The 13,584-nt window shown below is 43.4% G+C and overlaps 1 protein-coding gene across 7 annotated transcripts in view; it reads right to left on the reverse strand.

Moving 5' to 3' along the window:
- Positions 1-13,584, reverse strand: part of TTBK2 (tau tubulin kinase 2) — a 174,163-nt gene that overhangs the window by 49,464 nt on the left and 111,115 nt on the right. For all 7 annotated transcript variants that reach the window (XM_025190893.2, XM_075927247.1, XM_075927244.1 and 4 more), the window contains 3 exons: positions 9,109-9,174; positions 8,311-8,403; positions 6,492-6,617 (listed from right to left, as the gene is read on the reverse strand). In XM_025190893.2, coding sequence (XP_025046678.1) covers positions 6,492-6,617; positions 8,311-8,403; positions 9,109-9,174 — 285 coding nt within the window. The remainder of the gene's footprint in view (positions 1-6,491; positions 6,618-8,310; positions 8,404-9,108; positions 9,175-13,584) is intronic.

The raw sequence follows: 13,584 nt of genomic DNA on the forward strand, positions 1-13,584 counted from the left end.
CTGATTCCAGGAAGCCCGGGGCAGAGCAACTCTGCCTGGGGCTTCCTGTAGTCAGTGCTGGTCAGTTTCAGCAGAAGCTGACTTGGGGACGCCTGGGGCAGAGCAGCTGGGGTGCTACTGGACCAACCCAGCAGCACCCCATCTGCTCTGCCCCAGACGTCCTGATTCAGCCGCTGCTGAAACTGACCAGCAGCGGCTGAATCAGGACCTGGGGCAGAGCAGCTGGGGTGCTGCCGGGTTGGCCCAGTAGTGCCCACGGGCGCTGCAGGACCAATCGGCAGCGCCCCAGCTGCTCTGCCCCAGAGTCCAAAACAAAAGCCTGGTCTGCTGGGGGGGGGGGGGAGCACACTAGCTGCGCCCCCCCCCCCAGCAGACCAGGGACACGGGGAGCAGAGCCGCAGCGGCAGCGGGGTGCCGCGCCTCTGAGGCTTTGCTCTGGCAAAGCCTCAGAGGTGAGGGACCCCGCCACGGCTGCGGCTTCAGTCTGGGTGCCTGTGGTCTGCTGGGGACAGTCCCCAGCAGACCACAGGCACCCGGACTGAAGCCGCAGCCTCGGGGGGGTCCCGCGCCTCTGAGACTTTGCCAGAGCAAAGCCTCAGAGGCGCGGGGAACCGCCGCTGCTGCCGCTTCAGTCAAAGCGGCAGCAGCGGCGGTTCCCCGCGCCTCTGAGGCTTTGCTCTGGCAAAGCCTCAGAGGCGCGGGACCCCCCCGCGGCTGCGGCTTCAGTCCGGGTGCCTGTGGTCTGCTGGGGACCGTCCCCAGCAGACCACAGGCACCGGGTCTCAAGGGGCAGCAGCAGTGGTTCCCGCGCTTCTGAGGCTTTGCTCTGGCAAAGCCTCAGAAGCGCGGGAACCCGCCCGGTGCCCCTGGTCTGCTGGAGACGGTCTCCAGCAGACCAGGGGCACCGGAGCAGCTTACGAACGGGGCTTTCTCGCCCCGACTTCCGGGGCGAGAAAGCTCCGTTCGTAAGTGCGGATCCGACGTAAGTCGGATCCGCGTAAGTCGGGGACTGCCTGTATGAGTCAACAGTGTGATGCAGTTGCAAAAAAGTCTAATATCATTCTGGGGTTATAATAATAGGAGTCTCAGATGTAAGAAATTGTGGATAATTGTTCCACTGTACTCAGCAGTGGTGAGGATTCAGTTGGAGCACTTTGTACAGCATTGGGTGCTATACTTTAAGAAACATGTGGGACAAATGGGAGCAAGTCCAGAGGAGAGCAATAAAAATGATCAAAATTTAAGAATTCTGACCTCCGAGGAAAGGTTAAAAACTCAATATGTTTAATCCTGTGAAAAAAGACTGATGGGGAACCTGGTGATTGATTGTCCTCCATGGTAAGTAAAACAAGAAACTATCAACTTATCTGCAGCAAGGGAGATTCAGGTTAGATATCAAGAAAGGCTTTCTAATAATAAAGATAGTTAAGTACTGGAATAGGTTACCAATGGAGTTTGTGGAATGTTCATCAGAGGCTTTAAGAACAAGTTAGAATAGTCTAGGTATATTTGGTCATGCCTCAGCATGGGGGAGGGACTAAGTAACCTCCTCTCAAGATCCTTTCCAGTTCTACACGTCTGAAATTCTAAAAATAAAAAACAACAAAGAACTATGGCGCGTATCCACATCCACAAAAGTATTTTTACATCTGATTCTAATTCAGGTAATCCAGGTATGTAATGGACATAGAAAGTACAACACACTCTTACCCCTAATGGTAAGGCTGTCCAGTTCATGATTATGGCACATGGGCAGGGAGGAGTCAGGAAGCTTGCACAATAGCTATAAAAATTCTATGAATAACCAAAGGACATTAGTCTACAGGACTGTCCTGGGTTCACCTTGGAACAGGTAAACTCTATCAAAGTTTCAATTTAATCTCTTATTGAGCTTCTGTGTCTTTAATAGGGTGATCCATATAAAGAAAGGTTGGGGTAGTACACACACACACAGCAAACCTACACAGAATGAAAGAAATAAATGCACTGGCACATGAACAACTTGATATCACTTGGTATTTCTATTTAAACCTGCCTCTGGAAATTTACACTACATGCATCTGACGAAGTGGGTCTTTGCCCATGAAAGCTTATGCTCCGGTACATCTGTTAGTCTATAAGGTGCCACAGGACTCCTTGTCACTTTTGCAGATCCAGACTAACACGGCTATCCCTCTGATACTTGGTATTTTGAATTCTCATTTAAAACCTTCGATCTTGATTTATCTGTTAATGTCAGCAAACCAATTAAACAATAGGAATTTTTAAAAAGAGTGGGCATTATGCTGTGCTGCCTATGTTGAGATCAGCAATCTCAATAGTAGATAAAGAAAATTAGTTTCCAACAGAAGAAACAGTTTTGCAGCAACTAATAGTTAAAAAACTATAGCGAGAAGAAACATGTTTCCCAGACAATACTCCACAGATATCAACTTAAGGGAAAATGTTGATGGCATCAGTCTACTAGAGACAGATGCAGGAAAGGTATAAGATAAATATAACACAGAGTAAACTGATAAACAAGTGCAGTAACAGAGCTTCAGTTGCTGCTGCTTTCTGTCTTCTTAGAATACATAGTGATACATTAGTGGCCATCTAATCAGGTTGGCTTTAATTTGTCTGAATCTGGTCTGTGAAAACAAGAGAACCAGTGCACAATTAGCAGATGTTACACATAAATATTTTCTACTTTGCAACTGCAGAGATGTGTGCATGTGGAATAGTATGATAGAATTTTTTTTCCAGAGGAAAGCTAATTAGTTTTACAGGCCCAAGCATAATTTAATGCTGATGAGGAATATCCTTATCTGTGGTCTTCTGGAAGTTGTAATTCCTGAATTAGTTAATATGATGCACTTATTCAGATTCATTCTCTGTAGTTTGCGACTTTGTCTGTACACAGTATACCATTTTCTATAAATCAAACAAGTCTATTTGAAAGGCCATCAGAAAGGGGCTTACTGAGTTTTCATTAGATCCTGACAATTTTCACACATCCTGAATAAAAGTAGGAGAAAATGTGGTAGGGCAGGGAAGAAGGGGTCAATTTCTTTTATTGCCATTGAACAAAAAATGGAAGTTTACAACAAAGGACAATTATTGTAGTCACATTTATTGTCCTGCACTTTAAACCTGAGAAGGAACTAGAGACTCAATCCTGTTCCCACTCAGATCAACGACAAAGCTCCATTTGCCTCTGCTCAAATAAAGGAAACATTTACATCTGTGCCCATATTGGTATATCCAGACCTGACAAAACCCTCTGTTGTTGAAGCAGATGCCTCTAACTATGTGATCTGAACACTTTTGTCAAGCAGCACAGGTCCCAAGATGTTTTTCATCACCGTACATTTTATCCCCAGAAACTGATTCCCATTGAGCAAAACTATAAGATATGTGACAAAGAATTGCTGGCCATCAAGCCTGCTTTTGAAGAATGGCTTAATCACCTGAAAGGGGCACATTTCCCACTGCAGATTTATATTCCAAACAGTCAACCATATACAAGTGATGTTCCACCTATATCATGATTCTCTCCTTATTGTCCATTTCAGTCACTGGAAAAGATAGAGGCTGGTCTCTTGAAATCTCTGGTGGCCAAAACTGCATTTGTTCATTAAATCTTACATCAATTCAGTTGGTGTATACCTGAACAAAGATTCCCTGCACCAAATATCTGGGGTGCTTTGATTCCTTTGCCAAATCTGCCTCAACTCCCTGAAGTTAAAATGACATTCCCAATTCCTATGGCCCCACAATTCTGCTAGTTACCAACCAGTTTATAAAAATGTCACATTTCATGCCATGACTTCAAATTCCCTTTGTGGTTGTAACAGCCTATGCCATTCTAGGATGCAATCAAGACCAGTGAGGGGCTATGCCCTGAAACCTGTGGTGACTCGCTATGCTCTGCTGCTGTAGCTCCAAATCTGGGCTCCTCAAAAAAAGACAAATAGCATTCAAATCACATCCTGAGTGTCTGTGTATAGCTACACTTTCCAGAACACTGTGGTTTCCAATAGCCTTTGTTACCATTTGCAGGATGACTCCACCACTATCCCAGCCTCAAAGTTTCCCTCTCAAATGGGTGTGTTCTGCACTCCCCAATCCTGTTATGGACCATCCAGATATTTTAGGTCCATTGTCCCTTTAAGAGGATCAAAATCCAACACTTTGCTAATGGAGTTATCCACACAATTAGTTTAAACACAACAATGGACTTCTTCTAAATAATAAAACAAGTTTATTTAACTACAAAAAGATTTTAAGGAAGTATGAATATAATGCATTAAAGTAAAAAATTATTACAAGTGAAATGAAGATAAAATGCTTCTTCATACTAAAACTTCCAAATTGAAATCCTTGACCACATGTTTCCAGTAACTCTGTTGACCAAATTTTCAGGCCCAGATCTGCTCCCATATTCCAAATGTTGCTTCTTTTGCCTTCTTAGGTGAAAGAGGGTTTCTTAGGGTGGCTTTGTCTCTCGCTTTTCAGTCTAGACCCCCTTCAAAAAGCATTTTCTTCAGGATTATCCCTATATATTGTTTATTCCTGCTGTGAAGATGGAGACAAGGAGTCTTGTAGAAGAGGTTTCATGCTCTTCTTTGCTAAGATGCAATTCTGTTTGTTTCTAACCCCTTTCCTTGCCAAAGAATGGCCACTTAGGTGATTGTCCTCCAACAGACATTGGCTAGAGGCCAGGTGTCTTTAAGAAACTGGTTTACCCAAACTTTTCTGGTGAACACATTTCAGACCTAATTTCAGCTGAGGTATATAACTTTATATATAATGTTACTACATATATTTCATCATGAAATTATCAACCGGTGAATTATTTTTCAAATGATACCTCACAAGGCATATTTTGTACAAAGATTATTACAATAATGTGTAGAGGATAAATGAGGGTGCATATTGTCATATAGCCTGTTTTTTAATCATATTTTCAAACTCCATGGTCTACCATCTAATATCACATGTGACTGAGGATCACATTTCATTTAATATTTCTGGCAAGAGTTGTTCAAGCTCCTTGTGATGAGATGACTTCCCCACACTCATCCTGAAGGGATTAATGCAGGACAGATAGGCCAATTAACCCACTAGGTGGCTGATTAAGGAGGCTTATATAGCCAGGAATAGACAGGATATATAAAGCCTAGGAGCTGAAAGGAGAAAAAGTGACAGAAAAGGCAGCTACTCCTAGGAGAAAGGGAGAAGTGAGAGTGGAGACTACTGTCACTCCCTGGAAAGAGGAAATAAACTTTGGGATCTGGTAGGCCCAGGAAGAAAAAGGGAACTAGTGGTAGGAAGAAGCCCAGGAATAGAGCAGGGATGGTAGAGATTGCTGAGCTGAGAGTCCCTTGACTAGGACCTGGAGAAAAGGGTGGACCTGGGTTCCCCTAGTACAGGGGAGTGAGTAGCACAGAGGACCTGAGTAAGAAGACTGCCTAGAACTACTGAGGAGTTAGACTCCCCCGGGAGGGAGAACACAGACAGTAAAAGAGCCAAAGAAACACAAAGAGGTCGCTGACACTGTGAGAAGAGCTGCAGGTGGACAGAGTGATGGGTGTGCAAATGGGGGAGGTGCCAGTCCAGCAGTGAGTGGTGTACCCTGTGACACTCCTGAATGTGTATCTACATGTGTTCTTGTCTTATTGTTCCAAGACTGATGGATAGATGGAATGAGAGAACCGAAGTCTTGAGCAATACCTCTGTTTCTTTATCAGTTACCACCAAAATGACTGAGTTTCTCTCCTCCCTTTTGCCAATTCATGTACAATAACTCCAACCACAGATCAACTCACCAGATTCTTTTACACAGCAACTACAGTTTCTTCCATCTCTCCATGCCACGTCTCCCACATATTTGCAGAATCCAACCTAGCTGAACACTTAGGGTTGCCAGATGGTTTCAACAAAAATACTGGACAAACCTGACATTACATCACAATCTACATTACATCTTATTTAGAAAATACCAGACATTTATATTTTCTCATTTATGTTTTCTCAATTTGTTTCCTGAACAGAAAGCTCAAATACTGGACTGTCTGGTTCAAAACTGGACAGCTGGCAACCCTGTGAACACTTGCACTACAACCAGGAGGAGTTCAAAGGGCACACAGAATTGTCCAGAAGGAATTACAAATGGAATTACCCTTCATATCTCAGCTGTAGATAAAATATGGCTCTTTACAAAACTCCCTGGTTTTATCCAACCATCACAAAAATTAAATCACTAATACTGTGGCCCATTTCAGGACATTAAGCAAATCAATGATGTAACCTTCAAACTTTCATGGAATCAAACTGCCAAACTTCATCAAAGAACCTGATGGGCTATTACAATAGCTCTATAATGGGACAGTCTATAATCTTTATCATTATGGATGCAGGCTCCAATCAAAGGAAGACAAATTATGATAAAATGAAGTGAAACAAAATTATTTAAAAAATTAGAAATATAAAAAAGTAAAAAGGCTTACCTGGTAATCAGGTTTTGTAAAATAATCTAAGTTGGAGATATGATCTAGAAAAATGTTGAATTCTTGGGGGAGATGTTTCAGCATAAGCCTGTGGTCATACCTCTCTTTTATGGAGCCCACTTGCTCCTAAGAACAGTTAGTACAAAAAACATTAGTACATCTCCATTCCCAACTGCAGAGTATTTACACTATATATCACAGTCAGTAAGTGCAATATTTCTGGCCAGAGTTGAAGGGTATACAAATAAATGACTAATCCTTCAGGTTACAGCAAGATCAGAAATCCTGCCACTGCCCTCAGCACCAACATACAATGTATTTTTAAACCTCCAACTGAATATTTAAATGCTAATTAATTTTCTCTGTGTGTGTGTTTTGATGCTGTTTGACACCACTGATTATAATTGGACTTCACAACTCTACTAGAAACATAGACAGAGATTAAAAAGTATTATTATGTCATCAACTTCAGTTCACTTTTGATACATAATTAGTCTTCAAAGCAGTCTTTTTTTCAGTATTTTTATTCAGTTCCCTTTCAATTACAGGCAGTCCCCGGGTTACGTACAAGATAGGGACTGTAGGTTTGTTCTTAAGTTGAATTTGTATGTAAGTCGGAACTGGTACATATTGTAGGGGAAAATCTAGCCAAACATTTTTTTTAGTTTTGGATAGCATAGGGAAAGGTTAACTCCCCTCTAATGTTTGTTTTGCTGTCTGTTCCCCTGTTCAGAAGATTTCACATCTATTTCTGTCCCTGTGACAAACTCAGGACTAAAGGAGTAACTCATCAAATACCAAACAGCTCTGCACCATGCTTTGAGCTAATAGCTTTATTTCCACACACCACCCAGGGTTCTAGGAGGAGGATCCTTTTTTTGCTAACACAATGAGGCCAGCACTTTGTTTGTTTTGGTGGAGTCTTTGTTTGCCCAGGGAGCCCAGCATGTATAGGGGGAGGAGGGGCGGAGAGGCTGCTTTTGTCTGCTGTTCGGCAGCCTGTTGCTCAGGGGAGGGGGCAGCCTGTTGCTGGCAGAGGGGTGGGGGGGGGGCAGCGGGCGTGGGGAGGCACTTTTCCTCTGCCCGGCAGCTCTGCGGGACCCCAGTCAGAGCCGGCCCGAGGAGGAGGAGGATCCTAGGACCCAGGTGAGCGAGCCCCAGGAATGCTGCTGCGCATGTGCGGGAGTTGCCTCACCCCGTTCGTATCTAGGGATCCGACGTAAGTTGGATCCACGTAAGTTGGGGACTGCCTGTAGTTTGTGATTTTTAAAGTCAGATGAACAGGAGCAGTCATTTGTACGGCCCATCTTCATCTACCTATATAGCCAAGTTCATCATTAAGTGCTTCTGCTTATGCTATACACTCAAAATATGTTGAAAGAAGTAGTGGACAAAGGCCATCAGAAACGGTTTTTTCTTTGCATACTTCCTATAAGACATCTGCCCAACAACATGACCACAGATCTGCTAGGCTATCTTTGTCTAACAGCAAATACTGAATGTTTATTTCCAAGATGAAATGTCAAATTAGAAATGAAGGGATTTGTGAAGGTTTGAGAAGGAAAAAAAAAGCACTCTATAATATATCTGTAAAAACTGTAAGCTCTGTCTAAATTCTCTTTCAAACTAAGACCATTTGTAACACTCCACCGCACTTTATGCCATGACATCCGTACTGTGAAGCAAGGGGGGGGAGGAATCAGTAGAAATGGCTATAAAATGTAATATTGGAATTTTATGAACCAATGATTCTTGAGTAGTTTTTTATGAAGGTGTTTATGTCCAATGTACATCTAAGGTTCTTATTTCTAGATTTTACCTTGTCTTTTATTTTTCTCCAAGGTAGCTGTCCAACCACAAACTCTACCAACATATAAAATAGGGACCAGAGGTCATCATGCCTTCCCATTTCCTGTGAAAAAAAAAGAGGTGAAATTTTGTTACCTCTCATAAGTGCTGTAAGTTACCTTACTACTAAGCAATCAGAACTAATGGGCTTTGCTAGATCCTGTATGGCTCTAGATTCTTTTAACTATTGTATATTCCCAGTAAAACTGAATAGAATAAAAATAGCAAAATAGATCCCTATAATACTGCAAGTAGGAAAACACTCTTCCCTTTTCTCATAACTTCAGATGGAAGAACAAGAAGCACAGAAAAAATTAGAAGAAATATGTTAAAATATGATTAGTGATGTACATCATTTTATTGAAGTGAAATGTCATCACACTGGCAATAGCAGTTTGTCCAAAGTTCTCTAATATACTGAGATCATGATGATAAGTAGAATATACTATAAATATAACAAGTTATCACCTGATGATTTCATCTGTCCTGTTCTACTATCCTGTGGTATGATTAAAACAGTGATGGCAATTATTAAAACTACTATAATGATTTCTGCAATCAGAACACAATTATGAAGTTAAGACATTCAGCTATCTACAGGACAACAAACGTGACCTATTCTTTCCTAAATATTTGCCACAGTCTTTCTATATAATAATTTTTACAGAGGGATACAGAAAATGAAGCAATATTTATACTATAAACTCAATTGATGGTGTTTTTAATTGCTAGAAACTCAGACTTGTTTGATATAAGTACAGATACTCACCCTGTTTCTGTGAGCATTGACTGATGCATATCGTACTGTTCCTCGAAAACCCGCAACAGCTCGAGGCTATCAAAGAAACACAGACATAAGAATCAAATATTTTTCAGTATCGTAGAAGGTAAGCCATCTTATCACACCAGGATGCCAATGGGGAGTGGGGGGGGGAGAGAACAGAAGGAGAGGCAATTGTCCAGGTCCCCCTTTCTGCCCCCCATGACTTCAAAGAGCTTGGACTTCTGGCCACTATTGCTGCCATGGTAGCAACATCAGAGGCTGGGAGCTCCCTGCTGCTTTTAAATTGCAGTAATTAAATTGCAGTAGGGGCTTGGCAAGGGAGCTCTGAGCTATCTGGGGCTCCCTGTCACCTTTAAATCACAATAGTGGCAGTGTCTTGTGTCTGCTGTGTGCGTGCATGCACCATCGAGCTGTTGCCCATAGTCCAGCACTCATGGGCTATTCCTGGCCAGCAGCAGCATGGGGCAAAAGTGGCAGCTGCCCTGGCCCTTTAAAACAGCACCAGAACCCTGGGCAGCACTGAAGGGCTGGCTGTGGGAGGCTAGCCCCTCATCCCTATCCCTTGCACCTGAAGTCCTGCTCCTTGTGAGAGCCCGGAGCCACCCCTCACCGCCTTGCCCAAAGCCCCAGAATTTCTTTTGGCAGCCCTGGATGACACAATGCAGCATGTAAAACCTATTACAGTACAGAAGACGGAGCAAAGGCAAATGTCAATTAGACTGTTTACTTTCAGTCTCCCATATATGTTGCTGGTACAATATTACTGCAAGAAATAAAATGGGGGGCTCAAATGTACATGACAAGATGGTGTGCTGCATATCCACACATGGTTTAGGTCCAGAAGAAAACTATCCTCTATTTAGGTCAACATTTGTTTTGAAGAGGAATCAAATCCTCAAAAGAGGCTTCCTAGAAAAATTAAGATGTATTCTAGGTTTATCATCATCATTCTCCAATGAGTCTTGGTTCTAAATCTCAGGAAGTCTGAAGTTTAAACTAAGAAAAGACAAGAAGCATACAAGTCTCTCTGAACATTCTGAAGATACTGCTACGTCTCGGCTATATTAAATCAGAGAACAGCTAAGGCACAATCTGGCATTTGTTAAAATTATTTTTTACTATCACAATTATTTTTCACAGCAATGATTTGAGAAATTCAAAGAAAGGGGTAAGCACAACACCAAAGCAACCATTTTCCCCAGAAGCACCTTCTTTGGCAGCTAGTTGGTCCCTAACTCTCCACAGAATGGGGTTATTCTTTTATAGGAACTTTTTCCAGTGTCTTTTCTCCTCCTGATCTTTTAAACTTGGCAGAACCAAGCAACTGTAATTGGCAGAATCTCTCTCTCTCTCTCTTTGTCTTCTAGATGCTGAATACCTGTCTTTCTTTCTTTCTGCTGAGAAAATGGCATATTCTCACAGATAAAGCTGAACGTTTAGAGCTATAGAACAGATAGCTAGAGAATAGTAATGACGTCCTATTGTATTTTGCGGCAAATAAAACATTACAGTAGCAGTGTAACTAGACAGTTACTTTGTAATAGCTTATTCTTCATATTTATGGTACAAAATAAAATAAGTATTATATTACACTGTCAGTAAGGGTATGTCTACATTGCCACCCTGGTTCGAACTAGGGTGGCTAATGAAGGCATTCAAACTTGCAAATGAAGCCCGGGATTTAAATATCCCGGGCTTCATTTGCACATTCCCGGGCGCCGCCATTTTTAAATGCTCTGTAGTTCCAACTACCTGCCCGCGACTACACGCGGCACGGACTAGGTAGTCCGAATTAAAGCTCCTAATTCGAACTACCGTTACTCCTCATTGCAGGAGATGTTTTCAAAAATAACTTGATGAAATGTTATTCATATGTATTTGGAGATCACCACAATATAAATTTATGAATATAATCAAACAAGTTTTTTTAATTACCCAATGCAGCTATAATTAGTTCATGGCCATCAATGTGAGCAACACTGGGAGTCCTCATATTGGTAGATAGAAACTGCTGTCATTGATTGTAACCAGAAATGACTGATGAGGAGGGATCCAAGTGGGGCACTGGCCCATCATGGGAAAGGGCCATGGTTCTTTGAGACCTGTGGGTGCTCCACTGTAGGTGTTGGGCTCATCCCAGTGCTGCAGTTCGGAGTCTTCAATAGCAGTAGTCAGCCAGACCGCACATGCGCAGTTAGCATCTCGTGGCATTCACGCCCCTTCTATTGTGCGAGTGGTCCGGCTTCCGCCAGGTCCTCTTGCCCACCCAAGTATCTGAAAGAGACAATTACCAACAGAGACTCAAAAGTGGAGAGGAGAGCGGGTAGTGGAGCACCCGCAGACACACACATCTCGAAGAACTATCATTACTGCACAAGGTGATTAACTTCTTCTTCGAGCGATGTCCCCATTGGTGCACCACTGTAGGTGACTTTGTAGCAGTGATTAAGAACCCTTGGACAGTGGGTCTCAGAGTCATGGTCTAATGGCTGTGAAAAGCACCACCTAGGTCACTACTGAATCTGTGGCCCAATGATGTAGTATAGCATAATGCTTCATAAAGGTGGCATTAGAAGACCACGTGGCCGAGCGGCAGATGTCCGAAAGAGGAATTCCCTTGAGGAATGCTTTGGATATGGCTCCGGTGGAATAAGCCCTCAGTGTTGTCGGAAGTGGTTTGTTGTGGATAGTGTAACATCTCTCAATGCAGGCCACTATGAGGTTCAAGATGTGTTGAGAGGATAGTGAATGTCCTTTAGAGCAATCTGCGAGAGATAACAGAAGGCGCTGGGACTTCCTAAAGTCCTGAGTCCTCTGAATGTAAAAGGCTAGTGCTCTGTGCACATTGAGGGTACGCAGTAATGTCTCTTGAATGGAGGGATGAGACTTAGGGAAAAATCCCGGAAGAACAATGGGTTTGTTAATATGAAACTGAGAACAGACCTTAGGAATGAAGGCTGAGTATGGCCATATTACTACACTATGCTTGTTAAAAACAGCGTACAGTGGTACTGCCATCAGGGCCACCAGTTCACTGACCCTGCAGGCCGAAGCAATTGCCAGTAGAAAAATAACCTTCATTGTAATAATAGGCAGAGGTCCTGTCACCAGTGGCTCAAAAGGCGGTTTAGTGAGGGTATCTAGAGCTAGGTCCAAGTCCCATAGAGGTGGCAGAGGCCTGTGGGGAGGGTTGAGGTTAGATAACCCTTTGAGGAACCACTTGGCGGTAGGGTGCGAGAATATAGACGTGCCATCCACAGACTGGCAGAAGGCAGTAACAGCCGCCCGGTGCACTTTTAGGGATGCTATGGTCAACCCAGCGTGGTGTAAGGATAGGATGTATTCAAGGATTTCATGGAGAAGTACCGTATATGGATCTACCCGTTTGTTAGTGCACCAGGCAACGAATCTACGCCATTTATGCATGTAGATTGTTCTAGTCGTGTCCCTCCTGCTTTGTATTGGGATTTGTTTGACCGGAGAGAAGCAGAGGTTCTCCCTATTGGAGAACTAACAAGGAGCCATGCTGTCAAGCAGAGAATGTGAGGCTGTGGGTGGAGAAGAGTCCCATGGTTCTGGGTCAGTAGGTTGGGGAGGGGATAAGGTGGCAGAAGAGACATTTGATAAAGAAAAGGAAACCATGGTTTGCAAGCCCATGATTGTGCTAAAAGGATTACTTTGGCTCTGTCTCTCTTGATTTTCTGTAGGACTCTGGGAACCAGCATGGTAGGCAGAAAGGCACAGAGAAGTGGACCTGTCCAACTGAAAAGAAAGGCATCGCCCAGAGAATTTCTGCCAATCCCAGCTCTCGTTGGGACTGTCAACATTTTGAGTTTTTCTGGGACACAAATAGATCTATTTGTGGGAATCCCAGAGACTGAAGATGTGCTGGAGAACATCTTCCTGGAGCTCCCATTCATGATCCAGGGAAAACGGTCTGCTTAATGCATCTGCTATGGTATTGCGGGTTCCCAGTAAGTATGAAGCTATGAGTGTAACATTGTTGCAGATACACCAGTTCCAGAGGAAAAGAGTCTCTGCGTAAAGGAAATGGGATCAGCCTCCTTCTTCTTCCCCTTTCCCTCTCCCCCCCCCCCCCCCCCGATCCCGGCAGTTAATGTAGTACATTGTGGCGATATTGTCGGTGAGGATTCCGGTTGTGGTACCAGAGATATGTGTTCTGAAATGTTTGCAGGCACTGAGGACGGCCCTGAATTCCAGGATGTTGATATGAAAGGCTGCCTCCCATGGTGGCCATCATCCTTGAATGGACAGATTGTTGATATGCGTGTCCCAGCCCACCAGAGAGGCATCTGTGGTGATCTGAACAGACAGCTGAGGTTGGTGAAATGGGACTCCTGCAAGGAGGTTGTGTGAACTGGTCCACCACTCTAGGGAAGATATCACAGCAGAAGTTGGAGTGACTCATTTGCCAACGTGGTGCCTTGTGGGAACACACAC

Source organism: Pelodiscus sinensis, chromosome 4 (genome assembly GCF_049634645.1).
Source record: "Pelodiscus sinensis isolate JC-2024 chromosome 4, ASM4963464v1, whole genome shotgun sequence".
Classification (NCBI taxonomy): Eukaryota; Metazoa; Chordata; order Testudines; family Trionychidae; genus Pelodiscus; species Pelodiscus sinensis.